This window comes from Nomascus leucogenys, chromosome 4 (genome assembly GCF_006542625.1).
Source record: "Nomascus leucogenys isolate Asia chromosome 4, Asia_NLE_v1, whole genome shotgun sequence".
NCBI lineage: Eukaryota > Metazoa > Chordata > Mammalia > Primates > Hylobatidae > Nomascus > Nomascus leucogenys.
Genome location: NC_044384.1, coordinates 80,234,388 through 80,259,597, shown reverse-complemented (window position 1 = coordinate 80,259,597; position 25,210 = coordinate 80,234,388). Strand labels below are relative to the sequence as shown.

At 50.4% G+C, this 25,210-nt stretch overlaps 1 protein-coding gene across 1 annotated transcript; it reads right to left on the bottom strand.

The window, feature by feature from the left end:
* Positions 1-8,739: 8,739 nt before the first annotated feature.
* On the bottom strand, positions 8,740-24,684 carry MS4A10 (membrane spanning 4-domains A10). The gene is made up of 8 exons (XM_003275231.3): positions 24,602-24,684; positions 19,658-19,862; positions 19,082-19,201; positions 17,852-17,908; positions 16,074-16,205; positions 14,526-14,636; positions 11,501-11,619; positions 8,740-10,189 (listed from the first exon to the last, which is right to left on the bottom strand). Exons 2-8 carry the CDS (start codon positions 19,838-19,840, stop codon positions 10,108-10,110), a joined length of 804 nt encoding a protein of 267 aa, XP_003275279.1. The 5' UTR covers positions 19,841-19,862; positions 24,602-24,684; the 3' UTR covers positions 8,740-10,107.
* Positions 24,685-25,210: the final 526 nt, after the last annotated feature.

Below are 25,210 nucleotides of genomic sequence, written 5' to 3'. Positions count from 1 at the left end.
CTGAGAAAAGCAGGCGGGTGGGGTTCACAGCCAGGTTTCACTCGGTTAAGAAAGGTAGAGACATGGAAGGTTTTATTTGCCCCTGGTGCCCTTTAATTCCATGGTGGAGCGTCATGTGCCTCAGCCCGTGGTTTCCGTGTGAAATCATCCTGAGAAGGCGGGGAAGTTACTTTATTTGATAGGTGCCTGACAACATTGCTGTGAATAAAGAGGGTGATGATGCAGCAGGACACACACACCTCCCACACATACACAGGCACACACCCACGCACACGCCATTCATGTGTACAGGCAGAGGCACTCGCACACGCTCTTGGGCTGTCTTCTTTCATCTTGGAATCATCCTCACCCCCATGGCTTCTCTTGCTTCCCATGGCCACACCTCCCTCTGTCACTAGTTTTTTCTCAGCCCTCTCTTCCCTCCGTCCCTCACCTTCCTGCATCCTTTTGTAGCCAGGCTGGCTCCTCACCTCGTGTGGACTGGCCCTAGCTTTGATGGCTAGGGAGGCTTTGGGCAGACAGGTCCTTTGTGTGGCCCTGTGTGAGCCCCCTCACCTGGGCAAGTCCCTTATAGCCCTGACCCAGCTCTACCACTCACCTGCTGTGCCACCTTAGGCAAGGCACTTGACCTCTCTGAGGGCAAGAACTGCTGGCCAGAGCAGGGCAGGGGACTCACTGTGGGAAGGGTAAAGGGCAGGGTTAAATAGGAAAGAAGTTCCTCAGAGCCTGGAATGTGGTTTGCACAGGAGCTGATGAGCCAGTGGGGCATTGCTGGCTCCTATCCAAGTAGGAAATTATCCAGACTTTCTATAATGCGGTCCTAGACAGATCTTCCCAGGACACAAACCAATGGCTCCCTATGGCCTACAGCACAATCTGGACTCTGGGGCCTCATCCTAGCACAAGGTTCCCCAGCCTCAGCAGTACTGGCATTTGGGACTGGGTGCTTCTCTGTTGTAGGGCTGCCCCTAGCATATAGGATGTCTAGCAGCGTCCTCGCCCTCTACCCAAGATGCCAGTAGCATCCCCATCCCCATCATTACAACGAAAAATGTTTCCAGACGTTGCCAATTAGAACCACTGCTCTAGACTAAATAAATGGGAGCTGTTAGAGGTGGGGGCGGGTTGGGAGGGGGCTGGGGATTTTAAAGGCTTCCCAGGTGGTTCTGATCCATGTGGGACCTCTGAGCTGGTCCCACTGCTGCGACATCCCTACCAGTTGTCATGTCAACTTCGAGCAGACCCCAGACAAGATGTGGAACCTCCTCAGAGGTTCAACCATCATGCTCTGTCCCCCTTACCTCCCACCCTGCCCAAGAGGTTGGGGTAGAAAAAAGTAAGGTTTAAATAGCTAGGGCATTCCCACGAGCTTCCTCTCCGTGAGCTGATGCCCGGAGTGAGTCTGTGCGGGAGAGGGAATGTGGTGTTCCCGCAGTTGGTCTGTGTTGTGTTATTAAACTATTTGGGAAATTTAAGAGATCTTCAAGGACAACTTTGACCCCACTTGATTTTTTTTTTTTTTTTTGAGATGGAGTCTTCCTCTGTCGCCCAGGCTGGAGTGCAGTGGCGGGGTCTCAGCTCACTGCAACCTCTGCTTTCTGGGTTCAAGCAGTTCTCCTGCTTCAGCCTCCCAAGTAGCTGGGACCACAGGCGTGCACCACCGTGACCAGTTAATTTTTGTATTTTTAGTAGAGACAGGGTTTTGCCAAGTTGGCCAGGCTGGTCTCGAACTCCTGACCTGAGGTGATCGCCCGCCTTGGCCTCCCAAAGTGCTGGGATTACAGGCATGAGCCACTGCGCCCGGCTATCCCCTACATGATTTTTATCTTATCCATTGGCTTGGGATGCTAACCTCTGTGTAATGGGAGTTTCCTGTGTTTGGAGGCCACACTTGCTCCCTGCTTCTCTCATCTCATGCCTTTGCCCATGCTCGCCCTGTGCCTGGAATATCATTCTTCCCCCTGGGACTCAGCTCAGGCATCTAATCCTGCTACAGCACTTCCCTGGCTGCCCCAGCCCAGGCCGAATGTGGCTTGCTCCTCTGTGTTCCTATGACACCTGGTGCCCGGCCTCCTAATTTCACTGTGTTGTCTTGTGTTGACTTTTTCACTCCCTGGAGCCACCTTGCAGAAGGGCCTTTTCACTTCTGTTTCAGAGACAGAAGAGCCTGGACTTTGTCATTATCAGACGAAGGCTTGAGTCCTGTTTCTGCCACCATGAAGCTGCATTAAGCAGCCTCTCTAGGCCTCCATATCTTTATCTGTAAAATGGAGACAACCACAGCCCTTTTCTGAGAAGATCCTTGAGGATGACCGGGCCTGGTGGCTCATGCCTATAATCCCAGCACTTTGGAAGGCTGAGGCGGGTGGATCACTCGAGGTCAGGAGTTCGAGACCAGTCTGACCAACACGGTGAAACCCCATCTCTACTAAAAATACAAAAATTAGCTGCGAGTGCGTGCCTGTAATCCCAGATACCCGGGAGGCTGAGGCAGGAGAATCGCTTGAACCCAGGAAGAGGAGGTTGTAGTGAGCCAAGGTCATGCCACTGCACTCCAGCCTGGGCAACAGAGCGAGGCTCTGTTTCAAAAAAAAAAAGAGAAAGATCCCTGAGGACGAAGAGATGCTGATAAACTGCTCAGCCACTTCTGGCACAAATAAACTGACAAATGGAGGCAGCATTGCAGAGCAGCCACGAGTCATAAATTCAGGTTCTGGCATCCAAAGGAGTGTGATTCCTGGTTCTACCACTTTCTTGCTATGTGACTTTCAGGAAATTACTTAACTCCTTTGTGCCTGAGTCTCCTAATCCATAAACTGCTTTTTGTGAGGACTTCTTGCCAAAGTGCTTAGAATGGTGTCTGGCATAGAGTAAGCACTCAGTAAAGGTTAGCTATTGGAGTGGAATAAAATTTAACGTGGGGATGTTTGACGACTTCCAGCCTCCAGGCTGCCAAAGATAATTCTGTGATTGCCAGTCCTGTCCACTTGTTCTGCAACTTCTCTTGCCTCTGTGTGCCTGTGATGATCTTCTGATGTGTCAGTTTGGCTGGGCTACATCCCCAGCAATTTGACCAAGCATTAATCTAGGTGTGAAATCTAACCTGTGAAAGTAGGCCGGGCACAGTGGCTTACGCCAGTAACCCCAGCACTTTGGGAGGCCGAGGCAGGCGGATCATGAGGTCAGGAATTTGAGACCAGCCTGACCAACATGTTGAAACCCCGTCTCTACTAAAAACACAAAAAATTAGCTGGACGTGGTGGCACGTGCCTGTAATCCCAGCTACTCAGGAAGCTGAGGCAGGAGAATCGCTTGAACCCTGGAGGTGGAGGTTGCAGTGAGCCAGGATCCTGCCATTGCACTCCAGCTTGGGCGACAGAGTGAGACTCTGTCAAAAAAAAAAAAAAAAAAAAACAAACAAAAACCTGTGAAAGTATTTTGTAGGTGTGATTGAATCCACAATGAGTTGGCTGTAAGTAAGGGAGATTTTCCTAGATAATCTGGGTGGGCCTGATTCCGTTGGAAAGCTTAAAGAATAGAACTGAGGTTCCCCTGATGAAGTTATTCCCCCTGTGGACAGCAGCTCCAGCTCTGCCTTCCTGAGTGTCTGCTCTGCCAATTGTACACTTGCTCCTGCAGCTCCCCCTAATCGTATAAGCCAATTCCTTGCAATGAATCTTAGTCTATGTGTCTCACTGATTCTGTTTCTATGGGGGAACCCTAACTGATAAGAGCGTCCAGCACCTGGCAGGGGCCTCTGACACACCTTGGGGACAATCTGCTTCTGAACGGATGCAAGGCAATCGAACTGTTTGGAAGGAAGTGAGGAGGTGGGGAGGAAGTGATCACAGCCATGAGGGGAGGTGAGGGGTAGGCTAAGGGTTTTCGCTGGGAAGAGCTAAGTCTCTGTGCAGAAGAAATGTCAGGGCCAGGACAGCTCAGACACCTGCAGGCCTCTTCTCACGCAGCCTCTCCTTCTGGCCATGCCCTGTATTCCAGATTAGATCTCCATCACATTCTCTCATAATGCCTCTCAATTTCCCTTTATGGTACTTATACGTTCGCAGGTGTGATCGTTGGATTAGTGCCTGTCTCTCCCACCAGAGTCCAAGCTCTGAGAGGCTGGGGTTTGCTCATGGTGGTTTGCCCCTGGATGTAGCATTGTAGGGACTCAGTCTTTACCTGTGGAATGAATGAAGAGTAAATGAGTGCAATGCTGTCCTGCCTCTGTGACCTGCCTTAAGCTCATGGAGACGGAGAAGGAAGAGGGTGTGGCTTTGAGGTTTCTTCAAGGCTTCCGGGGTGGGGTTGGGGTTAGAGTTTCCAGAATTATCTCATAGGCTAGGGGAGATGATAAATTTGGGAACCAGGAAGTCAGAGTGCTGGATGCAGATAGGAGTTGGCCTTGTTCCTGCTCTCAGGCTCCTAGGAAAGCAGGTGGGGCAGACTGGGGAAGGATGTCATGGGTAGTTCGGTGATAGCCCAAGCCCTAGGTTCTAGCCTCATGTCCATCAAAGGTCTGCTGGGTAACTTCGCTCAGCTCCATCTGGGCCAAGTTTCTTCATCTGTCTCATGATGGGTTAGGTGAGATGATCCGCAAAGATTCTTCCAACACCAGAGTTCAGTGAGATTAGGAAGTAGAATTCTAGGTTCAAGGGCCACAGTAAATTTTTAATCTCAATTGCAGAGTGCAAACCCTTGCACTTCCCTTCTGCAAACAGAGTGGAGTGAAGAGATCTACTTGCCTTGTTTTCCAGACTTCAGTCCTTCAAACTCTAACTTCGTGACTTTATTTTTTAATATTTTTATTAATTAATTTATTTGTTTTTATTGAGACAGAGACTCTTGCTGCCCAGGCTGGAGTACAATGGCAAGATCTCAGCTCACTACAACTTCTGCCTCCTGGGTTCAAGTGATTCCCCTGCCTCAGCCTCCCGAGTAGCTGGGATTACAGGCATGCGCCACCACACCTGGCTAATTATTTTGTATTTTTCGTAGACACGGGGTTTCACCATGTTGGCCAGGTTGGTCTCGAACTCCTGACCTGAGGTGATCCACGCACCTCCACCTCCCAAAGTGCTGGGATTACATGTGTGAGTTACCACACCCGGCCTAACTTCATGACTCTAAAACATTTGTGTTTTGTGTCATTATTTGTTTAATAAGTTTCCTTAAGTGGCCTATTTTTTAAATCAATGATTTTTAGTATGGGCAGACTTATGCAAGCATCATTACAATTAATATTAGAACATTTTTGTCACTCCTTCAGAAAACCCCATATCCGCTATCACTGTTTTAACTTACATATGTATATTATAAAAGAGCACTTCATACCATTACCATAAATAGAAATTTAGTATCACTTGCCATAAATGGAAGGTATACATAAAAGTAAACCCCATGGGCATTCTGGCTAATACGGTGAAACCCTGTCTCTACTAAAAATACAAAAAATTAGCTGGGCGTGGTAGTGGGCACCTGTAGTCCCAGCTACTCGGGAGGCTGAGGCAGGAGGATGGCGTGAACCCGGGAGGCAGAGCTTGCAGTGAGCCGAGATCGTGCCACTGCACTCCAGCCTGGGCGACAGAGCAAGATGCTGTCTCAAAAAAACAAACAAACAAAACAAAACAAAACAGCACACACACAAAAAAAAACCAAAAAAAAAAAAAAAAAAAACCCAATGGGAACAAAACGGTGTTGTGGAATTCTGGCTCTATACGATTGCCTGCTGCACGCTGGGCTTGCTGTTTTAGTAAAAGGAAGGAAGAACAAGTGTTAGGTGTTAAAGATATAGCTGTCCCAGGCTGGGCATGGTGGCTCACGCCTGTAATCCCAGCACTTTGGGAGGCCAAGGCGGGCGGATCATGAGGTCGGGAGATCGAGACCATCCTGGCTAACACGATGAAACCCCTTCTCTACTAAAAATACAAAAAATTAGCCGGGCGAGGTGGCGGGCGCCTGTAGTCCCAGCTACTCAGGAGGCTGAGGCAGGAGACTGGCATGAACCCGGGAGGCGGAGCTTGCAGTGAGCCGAGATGGCGCCACTGCACCCCAGCCTGGGCGACAGAGCGAGACTCCGTCTCAAAAAACAAACAAACAAAAAAGATATAGCTGTCCCAAACCAAGATTTTGTCCTTCAATAAATCTAACAGATTGAAAAAGAAGTAATCCCTAAGAGGTTTCCCCTCAGCGTCTCACATTTTGGGGACCACTAAGGTTGGGCTTTCATATCCATAGTCTCTTCTGAGCCTCACTATAACTCTGTGAGGGAGGGATTATCATTCCCATTTTACAGATGAGAAAACTGAGGCTTGGGGAAGTTAGCTGTTTTACCTGAGTTCTGCAGAAAGTGGTTGAGGAAGTTCTTAGTTCCAGGTGCTCTTTCTCCCTGAGAGCTGCTGCCGCCCACTCCTGCCCTAGACAGGGTACACACAGCCTGTCCCTCCCCAGGCTCAGGGATACTGTGGTAGTGTCTTTGCTAAGGAATGAAAGGATCTGTCTATGGGGACCCAGGGCCCTGAGCCTTCTGGTTTATTTGCCTCAAGGCCATTGAACTGACATCTGTAGGTTAGAGCATCCTGAGGCCAGATGTTGGCCGTGACATCGTCCTTTTGTCTCATGGTAGAAACCTCTAGTGCTAGAGCTGGCCAGGAACAAAACCATCATCTGGTTCAGTGTCCCCTAAACTTTATCCAGACTTGTGAAGTCCCTGTACATTGTGATGGGCTTCATCATCATATGACTCCTCCAGAAATATTTCCAATGACTGCATTTTGCGTGGCCCAGGATAAAAAGACTCTAAGTAAAAAGAAAAAAAAATAGAGTTCAAGTCATTGGTTTTAATACAGTGTTATAAAGCTAGGGTTTAATACATGTGAAAATTTTCTATAGTACATGTTCAGATATTACAGAAAGACACACTTCAACATTTCCCTACTTGGCAAGTGATGCCACCTGGTTCATCTTCTGCAAAGAAACTTTGTAGGAGAAGGAAGAAATGAAAAATGACGCTGGCCATGGAGAGACATGACAGTTCCTTGGGTCCAGCCGCTAATCGAGGGGTGAGCTGGCCCTCAGTACCCCGGGTTGGGTGCAGGGTGAAGGCCACACCATCACCTCTGGAGTGTTCTCCCCAACCGTGCTTACCCCACATTGAACCAAGCTTCGAGGTTCTTCTAGATGTGACTACCAGGCTACAGGAAAGAGGGAGGGCGGAGGAGCAGGGGAAAGACACCATGAAGAAACCATCAACATGCTGCAAGACAACTGGTCTCAAAAGTCCATATCATGAAAAAGGTGAGAGGGCTTTTCTAGATTCAAAGAAAATAAAGTGATGTAACAATCAAATCTAATGTGTGAAACGTGGCCAGATCCAGGTTAAAAAAAACACATAAAGACATTTTTGGCCTAGTGGGGGAAATTTGAATATGGACAGGGTATTAGGATTATAGAATTATTTTTAATTTTCCTAGTGTGATAATAGTATTATGATTACATAGGAGGATGTGCTTATTCTTAGGAAATAATGCAGGTAGAAGAATTTAGAGAGGAAAAGTCATGATGCCTGCAACTTACAAATGGTTCAATGAAAAAGTATATATACAAATGTATGCCTATCTATGCGTACTATATACATACTCTATATACACACATACATATATATAAAGAGATATATATATATGTGGAGAAGGAGGGAAAGCAAATATGCAAAATGTTAACACTGTAATCTCAGGGGAGCTATAAGGGTGTCAATTTGTACTATTAACTTTTCTGTGTGTTTGAATTTTTCATCATGAGTAAAAATGATATTAGGCTTCATTTAGGGCTGAATCCATATCAAAATTAGCTGGTGTGGCAGCTCACACTTGTAATTTCAGCACTTTGGAAGGCCGAGGCGAGAGGACTGCTTGAGACCAGGAGTTTGAGGAACCAGCCTGGGCAGCATATCGAGAGCTCTGCTAAAAATAAAAAAATTAGCTGGGTGTGGTGGTGCACACCTGTAGTCCCAGCTACTCAGGAGGCTGAGATGGGAGGACTGCTTGGGCCCAGGAGTTCAAGCTGGCAGCGGGCTATGGCTGTGCCACTGCACTCCAACCTGGGTGACAGAGCAAAATCCTGTCTCAAAACATTGAAAAAAACAAGGCTGCGCATGGTGGCTCACGCCTGTAATCCCAGCACTTTGGGAGGCTGAGGTGGGCAGATCACGAGGTCAGAAGTTCGAGACCAGTGCGACCAATATGGTGAAACCTTGTCTCTACTAAAAATACAAAAATTAGCCGAGTGTGGTGGCACACGCCTGTAGTCCCAGCTACTCAGGAGGCTGAGGCAGGAGAATCGCTTGAACACGGGAGGTGGAGGTTGCAGTGAGCAGAGATCATGCCATTGCACTCTAGCCTGGGCGACAGAGTGAGACTCCATCTCAAAAGAGAAAAAAAATTGAAAAAAAAAAAGTCAAAATACAGACTAAAATTTAACCACAGCATTAACAATAGTCAAAGATTGCTTTCTGTTTCTAGCCTGGTGTTAGAAATTCTGCATACTGTGTAGAAGATACCAGCCATTCTAGCAGGTCGCAGTATTGATGAGCCACTCAGGGACTGGGCTGTGGCCATGCTCCCCCGAGACCAGCTAACCCTGCCTGGGCTTCCACCACGCACCTGCGGAGGCAGTGCCCTTTCAAAGGGAACATTGACAAGTCTTCCACTGACTTATTTTTGAAAAATAGAAGTCGAACCAGAAGCCGTTTCGACCTTTATTGATGTAAACCATCAGTGTAGCACAATTGCTTGTTTTACAAATGGAGAAACTGGGACCTAGTGAGGGGAAGGAACTGAGTCAAACCCACACAGTAAGTGATTGGCAGATCTAGAGTTTGCACCCAGGTCTTTAGACAAACAAGCTAAGGTTTTCTCCATTACCCCCTTTCATCTTTTGAAAGATTGGGTTTCAGCCAGAGGCGGTGGCTCACGCCTGTAATCCCAGCACTTTGGGAGGCTGAGGCGGGCTGATTATGAGGTCAGAAGTTCGAGACCATCCTGGCTAACATGGTGAAACCCCGTCTCTACTAAAAATACAAAAAATTAGCCGGGCGTGGTGGCGGTCGCCTGCAATCCCAGCTACTCGGGAGGCTGAGGCAGGAGAATTGCTTGAACTCGGGAGGCGGAGGTTGCAGTGAGCCGAGATCGCACCACTGCACTCCAGCCTGGGTGACAGAGCGAGACTCCATCTCAAAAAAAAAAAAAGAAAGACTGGGTTTGTCCTAAACATTTGCATGGCTCTCTCTGCCGCTCTCTCAGAACCTAATGCCTTACACTTTACAATCTATTTTAAAGCCAGCTGCAATCTATAGAAGGTTAGAAGCAGCAGATCGGAAGTGGAGAAGAGAGGTGCTACGGCCAAGCTAGTGACCACAGCCAGAAGTGGCAGTGAAAGAGATGACAAAGAAGGAGAATTCAAAGAACCTCAAACCCCAGGGATATTCTGTGCAAGGGCAAATGATACTGAGAGCATCCCTTCACACAGGGATTTTATAAGACAGTAGAGAGCAGACTGCTATCTCGGACAACTTCAAAACCTGGGCTGGGCACAGTGGCTCACGCCTGTAATCCCAGCACTTTGGGAGGCCGAGGCAGGTGGATCACCTGAGGTCAGGAGTTTGAGACCAGCCTGACCAATATGGTGCAATCCTGTCTCTACTAAAAATATAAAAAATAGCTGGGCGTGGTGGCGTGTGCCTGTAGTCCCAGCTACTTGGGAGGCTGAGATAGGAGAATCACTTGAACCAGGGAGGCGAAGGTTGCGGTGAGCTGAGATAGTGCCACTGCACTCTAGCCTGGGCAACAGAGCAAGACTCCATCTCACAAAACAAAACAAAGCGAAAGAAAACAAAACAATCTGGGTTACCACATGTATCGAGCCGTCAACTGTGTAAGAAATGGCTTATCCGAGAGGACAGGGTTCCCAGGAACTATAAGGGCTGACTTTGCTGTATAGACCATCGCACTAGCCTTTTGTATGTGCAAATCTCATCTTCCCAGTGAAAGTGCAACTTTGGGAGAGCAGGGGCTATGCTCCAACCAAGTTTGGGCATTGTCAGGCAGTGGCTCTTCAGTTTGCAGTCTGGGTCCAGATCCCAGCTCCGTCAGTGATGATCCATGCGTCTGGGGCAACTTGCTTAACTTCTCTGAGCCTGCATGAAATGGAGATATTAATAGTAACAGCAGCTATGTCACAGATTGATGGGAGGATTAAATGACATTGAGATGAAATGACATTTACTTGGCTCAGAGTCGGTAGCCCAGTAAAGATTCAAAGAGTGAGCTCTGCCAATACCTGGGGGAAGAGAATCCAGGTGGAGGAAGGGCAAGGGTGATGGCTCAGAGGCAGGGGTATCCCTGGGGTGTCTGTGGAACCTCAAGGAAGCCATGGTGGCTGGGGCAGAGCTAGCAAGAGGAAGGGAAGCAGTGGGTGAGACCACGGGATTGGAGGGGAAAATTGTGTTTTATTTCACGTGTTTGTTATTTTTGGGGTTTGCTTCTGTTTATGGAAAGATACTGATTTCCCATATCTTGCTGCTACAAAGTGCCCCTTTAAAATAATATAGAAAAAAGAATCAGTGTGGAAAAAAACCAGAATACATTGCGGCTCACAAATAAGCAAAAATCCTGAAGACTATCCTCAGATGACTGAAATTAGGAAAATGAGGAAGGCAGGCCCCTCTCCCTCCCATTATTTACTCAGCACAAGTAGGTTTGAAATTCCGAGGCTGAAGTTTTACTGGCAACCTCGATGTGACAACTGCGAACCTTGAATTCTCCTGATCTCAGAGCTTTCAAGCTTGGAGACTCCTGGATCATGTCATCCTTGCACCTCCACTTTACAGATGGAGACATTGAGGCCCAGGAGGGCAAAAAGATTCAGGCAGAGGGTCTGGTTCAGAGGGAAGAACTGTACACAGTTTCTATGGGACTCAACTCCCCAGCTGCCCTCAGCCCAAATCCAGGGATTCAGACACACAGGCTCCCTCAGAGACGTCTTAGTAGGTTGAGGCAAGGGAAGCCCCTGCCTGTGCCGCTCTGGAGACCTTCCTTCCTGGCCGCCCTTATATCCCCCTGTGCATCCACCATTGATCAGAGAAGGCAGGCAAGGGAGGCCAGAGGACATGGGGGGCACCTGGGGGCTGCAGGCCCAGGAGTTTGCTCTGGAGGCTGGCAGGGAAGGTGAGGGGTCCTGGTTGCGCTCAGGTTCAGCTGAGGTAGCTCCCGTCAACAAAGTCAGGGGCTGAGATGTTCCTGGGGGGCCCTGGGAGTTCCTCTAGTGCCTGAGGGGATAGGACCATTGCTGCCTTGGCTACCACTCCCAGGCCAGGCAGTCCTAGCTGCAGCACTGTTAGCCCCTTGCCCATCACAGCTCCCTTGGGAACTGGTTTCTATCCACGCCAGGGAGAAGGGGCCAAGCGTGGGTTCTGAAGGTCTGGGGAGCCGGGGCCAAACCTCTCCACCTCTGATGTTGCTTGTGTTGTGCGTCCTCTTGAATCACACTCTGGTAGGATGGTGGGGGCTCCATCGGCAGGCCTTTGAGATGCAATGGTGTGTTTGGAACAAGGCATGCGTCATCATTCTGCAAAAGAAGAGTCACCGCCCCTGCTGCTCACAGCTGTGGAGTGACTGGCTGCTTTGGAAACACTTCTCTGCTAGTTCATTTCTGAAGACTCAAGTTCTCCATGAACATGGGGAAACTGAGGCTTGAGAGATGAAGTGACTTCCATAGACCAGCGTGTGACTCCCTCCACCCTCCCTGTTCTTGAAAAGGGAGTAGGGGGAGGCCCACATGGGAGTCAGTGGATGGGGCCCTGGTTCCCATCCCGCTACCAGTGTCCTGGTGACCAGGTGCAAGTCACTCACCCTGTTGGGTTTCCTGAGTGGGGCTGGGCCAGGTAATGACCCAAGTCCCTTCTAGCCAGGATACACTCTAGGGGCAGGTCTAATGCCAACAGTGTCCCCCAGTGATTGCTGCCACACCTCCATCCCTGATTCTTGATGAGGGTGGCACCAACTCAGTGCTGGAAAGCCTGTCCCTGGCACTGTCCTTACCGATGGGGAGGGCACAGGGCCCATTGGGAGACCTAGCCTGGCTGCTTACTGGCTGTGAGACCATGGGAAGTCACTTAACTCTTCTAAGGTTCATTTTTTCCTCTTTAAAATGGAAAAGCAGAACCTGTGTCCCAGAATGGCTATGAGATTCAAGGAAGTCTTAGCTAGTGCAGTAGGCAGAAGCACGGCCCCCAGGAGACGTCCATGTCCTAATCTCTGGTCACATGGCAGAGAGGAATTAAGGTTGCAGATGGAATTAAGTTTTCCAATCAGTTTTGAGATGGGGAGATTCTCCTGAATTATCTCTCTAGGCCCAGTATGATGACAAGGGTCCTTAAAGGTAGAAGAGGGAGACAGGGTTATTGGAGGATGTTGTGATGCTGGCTTTGCAGATGGAAGAAGGGGCCGCAAGCCGAGGAATGCAGGCAGCCTCTAGAAGCTGGAAAAGGCAAGGAAAGAGATTCTTTTCGATGCCCCCAGAAGGGATGCAGTCCTGGCAACACACCTTGATTTGAGACCTTGAGACTCATTTCAAGCTGCCAACCTCCAGAGCTGTAGGATAATACAGGTGTCATTTTAAGCCACCAAATTTGTGATAATTTACTACAACATCAATAGAAAACCAATACAGCCACCTGCAGCACTAGCACAGTGCCTGGAACACAGCAAAGGTCAATAAATAGGAACAATTATTGCTCACAGCTGCAGCTGGGTACGGGACCTCAGTTTTCCCCATCCTTAAAAGTGGAGTTGGCCTCAGTGACTCAAGACCCCCATCTGGCTTTCTGATGTCTTAATGAGAAGACTTCCTGCCAGGCAGCCAGGAATTAACAAAGACAACTTCTCTGCTTGATGTTAAATGAAACTCAGAGGCCATCAACTTATATATGCATTACATGAACACTTGGTGTGTGATGAGGTCACTAACATGAAAATCAGTGTCAAACTTGAAGAATTATGGGGGATTTGGCACTTTTTTTAATAGTGTTCTAAAGTTGAGATTGTAATATGATTTTTTTTTTCTTTAAAGAAATGAGCCTTGGAGATCACTTCTGGTTAGGGTCTTTATTATTTATTTATTTTTTTCTTTTATAAAATATCCTTATCCTGAACTTTTAAGGATCTTTGGGGTGGGGAGAGACTTACCTTCTATTTTAAAATATATCTAGCCCCAGTCTGCCATTCTGCCATCCCCACTGGTAGACAAGGGTGAGGCTGTGGGTCAACCTGAGGGCTGAGTCCTGGATTTCCTGACTGGCTTCTTCTCCTTGGGAAGTGATGTGACCTCTCTGAACCTTAGCTTGTTAGTCTGTAGTATGGGAATTTAAATACCTCAAAGAGTTGTTGAGGGCTGGGCATGATGGCTCATGCCTGTAATTCCAGAACTTTGGGAATTCTGGAATTCCCAGATGGAATTAAGGTTTCCAATCAGCTTTGAGATGGGGAGATTCTCCTGGATTATCTGTCTAGGCCCAGTATGATGATAAGGGTCCTTAAAGGTAGAAGAGGGAGACAGGGTTATTGGAGGATGTTGTGATGCTGGCTTTGAAGGTGGGAGAAGGGGCCACAAGCCAACGCTGGTGGATCACTTGTGGTCAGGAGTTTGAGACCAGCCTGGCCAACATGGCAAAACCTCATCTATACTTAAAAAAATACAAAAATTAGCCAGGTGTGGTGGCACGTGCCTGTAGTCCCAGCTACTTGGGAGGCTGAGGTGGGAGAATTGTTTGAACCTGGGAGGCAGAGGTTGCAGTGGCCGAGATCGTGCCACTGTACTCCAGCTTGGGTGACAGAGTGAGACTCAGTCTCAAAAGAAAAAGGGTTGTTGAGAAGATAAAGTTAAATACAGCTATATTTATCTGTATATCTGCACATCTATATCCATCCGTACATCATCGATTGATCCATCAATGTAGTGCTTAATAGAGTCCCTGGAATTCCTTAAATGCCCAATCTTTAATGACTCTGTCCGTCACTTGTTTCCACCGCGGCCAAACTCCACACACACTGTGGCTTCCCCAGGCCTTCTCTGTCCTGTCTCCAAGCCAGTGCTCGTGCTGTTGTTGCTCTGCTGAAAGTCCCTCTTCCACCTATGCCTGTGGGTTCGAGTCCTGCCCAGTCACCATGGGCCTCTGTGATGCAATTTCCCCAGGGCCTTCAGAGCTGGCAGCACAGTAGCCTGTTGTTCTGAGCATGCATGGAGTTTCCTCTCTGGCAGCCTCACCCTTTTCTCCTTGGATTGGCCTCCTCTCTCGCCCCCGTGCCTTGGCTCCCCTAGTGGACTGTGGGCTGTCACTTAGTGAATGCGCAGCAACGTGAGGAATGAATGAAACACGCTCCTGTTGTAACCCCCACGTATCTTTCCTTTCTGAGCCCTCTGCTGCCTCATGCCCCCATTTGTTGTCTTCCTGGGAAGACAAGCCCTTGTCTTACCTTTGCAGATGGGCAGTCCCCTCTCCAGGCTGTGACAGCTGTGGGCACTGGCAGGAACAGCTCTAGGACAGTGAAGCAGAGCAAGGCCAGCTCCAGCCTCTGGATGTGGACCTGAGAGGGGAGAGGGAAGGAAGGCAGGGTGAGGCCTCGCTGGGTGTCTGCACGCGTCACGTGGGCTTAGCCAGGCAGGGGTCAGATCCACAGCAGAGGGCAGTTGGGGCTTCAGCTCCCAGGTGTGCGTGGGGAAGGCAGGGTGGGTCTCTGTGGGATGGGGACTGGGTCTGTCTTGGTCACTGCCCTACACTCAATGCCTGGCACATATGGGTCTTTGGTGAGTATTGGCCTAACGTTTGAGGGCTGGAGAATCTCATGGGTCCCTGGTAAGAATGAAGGTAGCCTTAGGATCCTCTGATCCAAGCCTATTTGACAGATGGGGGTACCTAGTCCCAGAGTGAGGGAGCATGTTTTACAGCAGGGGAGGGGAAGAGCTGTGCAGCTGGGAGACATCTCATAGTATCACATGCATTTGATGGGGAAGCATATGTATATGTGTGTGTGTGCACGCACATGTGTGTCCATGCATGCTCGCACATGCATGTGATGTGCATGTGTATGCACGTGTGTGTATGTGCTGGGAGGAGATAAGGAATAACAAACCATTATGGTCAGAACCCTTGTGGGCGTGGTGGCTCACGCCTGTAATCCCAGCACTTTGGGAGGCTGAGGTGGGAGGATCACTAGAGGTCAGGAGTTCGAGACCTGCCTGGCCAACATGGTGAAACCCCATCTCTACTAAAAATACAAAAATTAGCCTGGCGTGGTGGTGGGTGCCTGTAATCCCAGCTACTCGAGAGGCTGAGGCAGGAGAATTGCTTGAATCTGGGAGGTGGAGGTTACAGTGAGCCTCGATCGTGCTACTGCACTCCAGCCCGGGTGACAAGAGTGAGACTCCGTTCCCCCCCGATTCCCCACCAAAAAAAGAAAAAAGAATTCTTGGAGCCTGGCCCAGAGGCACTCAGCGGTCTGCCTTCTGCTTCAGAGGCAGCAGTGGTATGGTGAAAAGAGCACCAGGCTTGGAGTCAAAGACCCACTAATCTAGCCTTTCTGGACCTCAGCGTTCGTTCCCAGAAGATGAGGGTAACAAAGTGGACTTGGCCAGCTTTGCAAGGCTGCTGGGAGGCTTCCGGATCACAGGGGCCACCAGGGACACCATGCTTACAGCCCTGGCTGGGAAATCAGCAGTTTTAGGCTGTGGTCCTGGATTTGTGGTCAAGTTGCTGCATGACCTCACGCAGGCTCCTCCCCGTCTCTGGCCCGATTTCCCAATCTATAAAAGTGGACTTGGATTCAGTGATGCTGACCAGTCAGCAGCCCAGCACCTCCCTTTCCACCACACCTTGTGGGGGACAGAAACAGGTTGGCCAAGGGCCCAGCAGCCCACACCTGGGCTCCAGGAGGGGCTTTCTGTGAGCTGGAAACCTCCTGTTGGCCAAATCCAAGGCAGCACCTTCACTGAAGTCAGAGGGCCCTCCAGGCCTGGGTACTCACCGTGGAGTTGGGATACATTCTCCAGATCGGGGACTCAAATGGGCTGTCCAGAAAGAGATCCTTGGAGATGACGAAGAGGCCAGACAGCACGCAAAAGAGGCTGACGAGGTTTGTCATCAGGCACAACATCTTCTATAGGTGAAAAATAAAGGTAACAGCTGTCCAACGGGTGGAGACCTGGGGCTAGGTCCTCCCCCCATGCTTCCCAGTAGCTTCCTCTGTAGCCTCAGGAGAGACTCTGCCTGTCATTGGGCCCAAGGCCCCCTCTGCCTGTCACTGGCCCCTCAGCCCCTCACGCAGGAGCTGAGCTGCTCTTGTGTGACCACTGAGGAGGCCCCAGCTGGCCCTTGCCTTCTATGGGACAAATTGGGAGAACCCAAGAGCTGCCTTCAGATCCAAGAGCTTTGCAGTAAAGGATGCCCTATTGCCACCTCCTGCTCAAAGCCAGCCCCGACCATCCTACATCAGCTATGCCAAGTGTCAGGGATTCGACACCCAGGTGACCCCTCATCCAGCTCCTTCCCCACCAGAAAGGTCAGGAGGAGCTCTGAAAGTGCCCTATCCTCACATATCCCAGTACCAGGCCTTTTCTCTGCCCACCCACCATGGTCCCTGAAATGCCTGTATTCATCGTCCTCTTGGGTTAAGCATCATTCCAAGAGCCTCTTGCCAAGTGCAAATCCTTGCAGTGAGGAAAGACTATGCACACGTGGAATCTGTAGCCTTTTATACTGGAATGGGTTTCTTTACAGTAAGAGTGTCCTTATGCTCAGGTATACAAAGCAAGAGGCCTATGGTTCTAAAAGGGGCTCAGCCCAGGAGGGTGAGGTCTGGGGAATGGGCACGTCTTTGTCAAGCATCTCCTGCCTCTGCTGGGTAAACTGCACAACCATCCTTCTATTCTCTATGCCCTCTGAGAAAGCAGGGAGCAACCACAGCCTAGCCAGGCTGAGGGACACAAATAAGGGAAGGACCTGGCTTGGGCTCTGGGGGCAGAAGGAGGGGAGGTGAGAAAACCTGGGTGTGGGTTGTGATTTGCAGGGATGTTCCTTCCATCATCCATCTACCTCCATCCATCCAGTCTTGTGCTAGGTGTCTACTCTGTGCCTACTTGGGCTACCTTGGGCTACCACGATGCTCAGGCACATTCTGCCCAGACGGAATTTAGTGTATGGTAGAGACAGGTAAGTCCACAGAGTTGTGGGAGCATGGAAGACAGCCATGGAGGTCAGGGAAGATCTCCAGGAGGACCAGACATACAGGTTGTCTTGAGTGGTCAGGAGTAAGTCAAAGATGGGAGCCATGTGTGCAGGGGAGAGGGCAAGGTGTTTGAACAGTGGCCAGCATGGGCAGAACAGGGAGGACCACAGTTCCATCTGCCTGGCTCTTAGAGAGGAGAAGTAGATGCAAATCCAGCTGGAGGCTGGGGCTTGCAGGCTACGTGGTGATTAAGATTAAGACTCAGTAGATTTGAGAGGAAGCAAAGTTGTGTCCTAGATGGATGGGTCAGGGTGTCTGGGAGTCATTTCCTTCTCTGCCTCACTGCACTGGAAGGAGAGAATCTTCAGATGGTGCTTCCTTTCCTCCCACAGCCAAATCTGTCTGCCTGTCTGCATCTGGACCCTTCTGCTTGGACATCCTCTGCTGTCCTGAAGGCAAGAGCCTGCTCTTAGCAAGTCCTGGAGAAGTGCCCTCACAATCACCCCTACAGACAGATGCCCTTAACAAAGCTATGCCGTGCTTGGATGGAAGAGAATGATCTCAGTGCACCCACTCACCAGGTAAGTTTTAGAAAAGGTCTTCATTGTTATCACCAAGATCCCTGAAATGAGAAACTGCAGGACAGATTTGAAAGTCAAAAGAGAGAAGCTGGGGTTCCTCAAAACCCACAAATTCCCACCCCCACCCCTATTCTCCAAGAAAATCAACCCTTGGCAGCCAGTGGGGCAGAGAATACTATTCCTCTGGCAAAGTGAGCTCCTCTTGCCTGCCATGTGGCCCATCCCAGGCACTGCCCCACCTCACATCTTCCCATGTGCACAAACCTCCATACCTCCTCCCGTCTCTACACCTTGGACCAAGCTGTGCCCTGCACTTAGAGCTCCCTCTTAGCCCCTCCTGCTTCTCTCATTTTACAAACCCAAACCATCCCTCTGGGATCAGTGGCACTACCTCCTCTACCCCGACTGTTTCTCTTTTCCTGAATCTTGCAGGTGGGAGGATATGAGTTCTTGCTTCCAAGGTCTGTGGGAGCACCTCTGCAATCATTCTTTGCAATGTGCACTGAGCACCTACTATGGGCTAGTCCCTGGGAGCACAGGGTGAATAAACACTGCATGTGTAGAAAGTTCTATCACTGTGCAGTGAAAGCCCCATCCTGTGGGCAGTGGGAACAGAGGACTGATATGAAAGGGGGATTGGGATACTTGCCCAAGACAGTGCCGTGGAGCTTGGACTTAGTGCATAGGCAGGACTCTACCTGGGAGTCAGGAATGGGGTGGGCTCCCCGGAGACCTGAAGGAATGTAGAGCTTCTGGGAAATGGTGCATGCACTGGTCCAGTGTCATCTCCCATCCTGGCTGATAGCCTTGGGAGAATGGGAGCCACGCCTTACACCCTGTGTGTTTTCGTAGCCCAACCCCAACAGGGCACCTGTAGCTGGATCCAGAGGCAGCCTGGCTGCTCAGAAGGCCAGGGAAGAATGAAGCTGTCTTTGGGTCCTACTCACCCTCCTCTTTGCCAAATGCACATATTCAATTATGGGGGAGTGGATAGCCTCTGAGTGCTCTCTTGGGACTCAGAATTGACAGGGGCTACCTGGAAGGAGCTATTTCCATGGTGACTGAGATAAAAGAAGCAGAGATAGGACCACTGGAGAAAGGGCCTCACTTCTGCCGCACACCTACTAGCTCTCTCTATCCCACCCTGCATCCTGTCCCAAATGCCAGGGCCTCCCAGGCCTGCCTTGCAGACTCCCACACCCGGTCTGTGTTTTGCCTTCTACTCACAGAGGCAGCCCCCCAGAATGGATACCAAGACTTCAGCACCACCAGGTGGAGGCTCTTGACTGTAGAGGCCAGGTAGCCCCCAAAGACCAGATGCAGCAGACCGATGGTGATGTGGAAGGCCTGGGTGGGGAAGAGAGAATGGCTGGGGTGAGGGCATCGGTCACTGGCTCTAATTGAGGCTACTAGTGCCCTGGACCTACTGGCTGTGCTGAGTCCCTTCCATCCTCTTAGGGATCCCAGAGACCAGGCTCTCTAAGAAGGACCACTCCCTAGGATTTCCTGCAGAAAGAGCTGAAGCTGCCAAGGGCCCCATGGGTGGGAGCTGTCTATCCTGGAGCTGGCAGCCTTCTGCCATTCTCCCCAGGACAGGGCCCTGTCCAAACCTCACAAGGCAGTATTAGGTGTGGGCAGATTCTCTCCAATCCTCAAGGCCTTTTCTAGCTCAGATGAATGTTCAACAGGAAAGCTGGAGCCTATCTCTTTTCCCTTTCTCCCCTTGGGGCCCCCCCAGCATCCTCCTCATATCCCCCTCTCCTCTTCCTCCCACTGCCGGGACCCTGGGAAGTGGATGCTCACCCCCAGTTCCTTGAGAAGGCTGCTCCTCTTCTGGGATTTCTCGTGCTGGCATGGAGCCAGGAGCTTGGGCTGGGTTGTCTTCTGGGGTGCACTTGTCTGCCAGGGCTGGACTGGGCTGAGGACTTGCCATGACGGGAGCCCCCTAGCACAATGGCTGGGAATAACTGTGGCTTCTGCTTTCATTGACGCTGGATGGGGGCCCTGGCTGCAGGATGGGGAGAAAGGCCATCAGAACCTGTCTAATTTCTGAGGCTTGTACCTGGGTGAGCCTCTGCCAATCACCTCTGTTTACGGGACTGGATCTTTCCAGAACCGTGGTTGCCCTGTCCAGCAGCCCCTGGTCTTGATTGGACCTGGAATAATCTGGCCCCTGGGGATGGGAGTAATTGCTGCTCACAGCCTTTCTGGGGTTGCAAAGACACAGCTCCTTTTGGGGCAGAAAAACGAGGACCAGGCAAACTTCACAACCAGTGGAAGACAGAGCTCACCCAAAGTGGCCAGACTGCAGTTTGGAAGAGTTGGGAGGTGCGGGTCGATGGAGGGGCTTTGTAAACAGTCTCCATCCACTGGTCCAAGATGAGTGGCTGAAGACAGGTGGGAAATAATTGTCCTGCCTCCGGTGGTGGTGCCCATGCCTCCTGGAGAGAAGGGAAGAAAATATCTTACACTGAGGACTTTTTATGAGCCAACACTGAGTCAGGAAGTCCATATTTAACGATGTTAACATTTATAAATACTTTCTCTGCTCCAGGCACTGAGATAAACCTTCTACATGCATTACCTGATTTTGTCCTCATTCCAAACCTATTAGGTAAATACTGTCCTCACTCTCATTTTGCAGATGAGGCTCAGAAAGGTTAAGCCACTTGCCCATGGTCACACAGCCAATAAGTGACTTGGACTGAAGCATGACAGGCTGGCTCCAGAGCCTGGGGCTTAAGTCCTTCATGCACTGTTGGCTCAACAATTGGAAATGAATGTTCTGGATGTTCTCATGGGCACAAAATGGAGTTAGGAAAAAACTTAGAAGCGGGCTGAACACGCGACCTGCAGACAGGGCCTGGTATAGTGTATACTGATGCCGCGGGATGCACTAGGGCTTGGGGGCTGCCTGGGGACTTGGTGAGAAAAATTCAATGTAGCCTTTCTGTCCCAGAAAGTGGAGAGCTGGGTGGGGAGTAAAGGGAGCTGGCTTGCGGGGATTGAGGTCAGAGATGGTTTCTCCATGGGGTTGAGGCTCATGAGCAAATCCTTGAGAGAGAGAGAGAGAGGCTGCCCTCAGACTCTATCCTGGATGAATGAAAAGGGAGGGGCATTCCTCTCACTTTTAAGTCTGACTTGTGGATCCAGGAAGTTCCATGGAGCATCCACATTTTCCACAGGGATGCAGGGAAAGAACCTTGGGAAGTTTGGAGGGACAGATAGCCCAGGTGACTATATCCTGGATTGGGTAGAGGGGAAAGGAAAGGACATTATCAAGAGCCAAAGAGCCAGATGGGGCCTCACAGTCAGGTGAGCACTGTATGCCGGTCACTGTGCCAGGAGGCAGTTTTGCCTGGCAACCTCCCTTAATACTCAGGAAGTCAGCACCATTGCATAGAAGAGGAAACCAAGGTTCAGAGAGGTTGCCTGCCTTGGCCATGGTCACACAGTGAGGAAGTGCCTGGAATTGGAACCACGCATGGTCTTACTCCATCGCCAGTGCTCTGGGCCTGGGCTGCTGGGTGGGACCCCCTGATCGATATCTCCATGGGCCTGCAGTGATGACCCCTGATTTTGTGGGGTGAGTGGGCAAAGGGTCTCCTTCTTTCCTGGGCTTCAGAAGCTGTGCTCATAGACACAGTGCTGCATGACTCTCTTTGTGACTCTGCCCAGCTATGCATGGGAACTGTCCCTCTCTCAGTTCCCGAGCCTTCAGAAGGCCGTCTGACACAGCTAGCTGGACTAAGAGATGTATTTGGTGGCAGAGGCCTGAACCGGATTAGCCACTGGCTTCACCTAGACTCTGCACACCTGGGAGGACAATACCTGGACCCAGGCCTGGACTCCACTGCAAAGAACAGAAGAAGAGGGACTTCTTAGTAGAGCTGCCTCAGATGGAACTGGTCGTCCATGGGGATAGTGAGTGCCTGGGCACTGGAGCTGTACCTCCACCTAGACATTCTCTTGCGAGAGCTGTGGCAGCAGGAATGGTTCAGATATCCAACAGGGAGTTGGATTCAAGAATCCAGAATAACCTTTCCCAAAGTATGTTCCATGGAACATCAGTCCTGATGGATCTGCAGTAAAAGGGTTCCATGGTCAAATAAGTTTGAGAAACCATGGATAGCCTCTTCTCTCTTTTTCTCATATTAAAGACTCTGAGATTTTCTACAAGTGGCACACTCTGTTTTAGTATTAAGGGCATTTCCCAAACTTAATTGGCCATAGAATCTTTATTTTTTATTTATTTATTTCTTTTTATTTTTGACACGGAGTTTCACTCGTCACCCAGGCTGGAGTGCAATGGCGTAATCTTGGCTCACTGCAACCTCCGCCTCCCGGGTTCAAGTGATTCTCCTGCCTCAGCCTCCTGAGTAACTGGGATTACAGGCACCTGCCACCACGCCCTGCTAATTTTGTATTTTTAGTAGAGACGGGGTTTCTCCATGTTGGTCAGGCTGGTCTCAAACTCCCGACCCCAGGTGATCCACCCGCCTCGGCCTCCGGAAGTGCTAAGATTACAGGCGTGAGCCACTGCGCCCGGCTGGCCATAGGATTTTTTCTTTCTCATTGTCCAATGGTTCTATGCAATTGGTATTCTGTGGGGTCTGCTTTTGGGTAAAGTGGCCTTGAAGGTTTCAATTTCTGGTTCTGGGCTCTGGTTTTTGGCCTTTTCTCTGCTTTTGGTTTGCTCATGTGCATATCACAGTGGCAATGGGAATTGAGTGATGATCTCTAGGGTCCCTTCCAACTTTAAATATAATACTTCTCTCACGGGATAGAGAGCCGCTACAAGGAATTTTATACAACCAGGAGAGGAAGGAGTTGCAGAGGGCAGACCTTAGTCATCATGGGGAAAAGTTTGTTATGACTGTCTGGTCTGCCTTTCCAAGACAAAGAGCATGAACTCTGATTCCTTAGAACACTTATTCCCTGCTGTCCTGGCCCACCTCCAGCACCTGTGCAGGGCTGCTAGGAGGTGACAGAGTGCTGACAGAGGGGGGCAGGCAGCAGACTGTTTGGTGCACGAAGGAACTTTTTTAGCCTTTCCCTGCCCACCCCCAGCCCCCTCAGCCAGCTCAGGACCACGGACCCAGCCAGCTTGGTATCCCACGGGAAATCCACTGCCACTAGGGCCTCAGCGTTCTGCACAGGGCCACGTGATGCCTGGGTCCCATACGTATTCTCATTGTTCCTTCAGTTCTGGGACGGGAGAGAGGACAGGGACAGAGCTGGGCAGGACCCTCCAGAATCCCCCAGCAAAGCAGCAGAGTGGGCCCAGCCATGAGTGCTGGAAGTTGTCGGCCAGAATGGGTGCCCCGTGCAAAGTCCTGGCTCTGCTCCCCCGAGCTTTGACCTTGGGCAGGTTGTTTACATCTCAGCATCTGAGTCTCCCCTCACCTTCTCATGGGGAGTGCCACTGCCTGTCCCTGGGGGGTAGGTGGTGAGGAGTAGCTGAAACAATGGCTGCAACAGACAAGGCCTGGCGTATAGCAATAAATGTCAGCCACAGTTGCCACTGGCCTGTTGCGTGTCTGGAATCCCACCAGCGAGGCTCCACCTTGTCCTCGGCTGGTTCTCGGTTAAGACATGATACACCCTGTCCCTGTCATCTGGAGTGGTGAGTTTATTGCCTCCATCCCCATCCTGCTTACAGGGGGAGAGGGTCATGAGAGCTCTGGGGCCCTGGGGTGGGGGTAGGGGGTCGTGAGGGAAGAAAGGCACTGAGTGTATTGAGCTAGTGATCTGAGATCCAACACTGTCATTCGTGGATTTGTTTGTGGAGTTTCTACACTGGACACTGCAGGGACCGAGGCAGGAGTGAGTAAGATGTGTCCATGGGAGGTCTGTGGCTGAGCAGGCAGACGAAACGTGGCACGAATAATGTGACCCTCATCAGATTGTGCAGTGGAGCCCTAGACGACAGAGAGAGCTTCTCAGGGTGTGTGTGTGTGTGTGTGTGTGCGCGCGTTTGTGTGCGTGTGTGTGCGTTTGTGTGCATGTGTGTGTGCATGCACGTCAAGGACAGAAAGGCAGGAATTGAGAGGTGCTGAGTGAGAGAGTGTCACAACATGTGACAGGCAGGCTGGTGTTGGGGGTGGGGTCCCTTAGAGGATCAGCGTTTCAGTGAATGCCAGTTAGAAAACCACCTATGACTGTACTGAACCAGCCTCCTGGTGCTTCCAGACAGTGTGCCTGGTGTAAAGGGAGCTCACCCACAAGCAGCTGGAAGGCCTGCAGGAAACAGAGGCCTCCGTCCAAGGAGGAAGTCAAGAATCTGGATTCTAGTCCTGCCCCTTCGTGGCCCTCGACAAGTCCCTTCTCCTCCCTGGGACTCTGTTTTCCCGAACTAGTCTCTCTGTGTGTATGCATTTCCAGACTGCAAGAGAAGTGTCTGGGGCTCCTCCAGCTCTAAGGGTCAGTGACTGGTAGCAGGATGGGGCTCCCCAGGGGAGAGGCCGATGGTGCCCCCTACTTCCCAGATCCCCTCTGCTGGGTGGGCCACTCATTCTCCAGCTGGTATAATTGTTTGTTGCTAAAGGCTCACATCTGCTCCCTTCTGGCAGTTTAAGTTACACCGCTGCAACCCTATAGACAACAACTGACTGGCTAGGGGTATAAGAGGCCGGTCCCCTGGCTTCAAATTTGTGGGACCAGGTCTGTACACCTGAGCAACCCCCCAACTCTACATGGAAACACAAAATCACTCCCCTCTGTTCCTGCCATGGGGGAACCACTCACCCCAGGACCTGGGACCACAGCTCTGAGCTTCCAGCTGTGCTTTGCCCTCTGGCGCTGCCGGAGCTGCCCAGAGACAGCGTTGGGAAATCAGCACATCTTTACAACATTAGACTTTGAATCTTCTCCCTCCTGGACCCACCCCCTGCTTCATGCCCCGGTTGCATGGAAGCTGTCAAAGTCTTTCCCCCTCCCCCAATCCCTGGCAGGTGAAAATCTTAGTGCCCTTCTTTATGTCTCTCCTTGATAGTTGCAAATTTCCTCTGGCAAGGGAAATGTTGATAATTTAATCTGTTTTCAGGGCAGGACTGATGGAGTGAAGGTGGTTGTAATCTCCTTAGGTCCTGGGAGTAGAGTAAGAAGTTGAAACTTTTGAAAGAATCTTTAATTTTGGAAAATTTCAAGCACTCACAAAAGTAGAGAGAATGGTTCCATGACCCCCCTGTGCCCATTCCCGAGCTAGAGCCACCATCAGCAGCTCTTGGCCAATCTTATTCTCCCCCGAAAGTAAGTAAAACTCAGACATCTTTCCATTTTATTTATAAGCATTTTAGTATTTATCTCTAAAAGATATGGACTCTTTAAAAAAAAGTGTGACCACATGATCAGAAC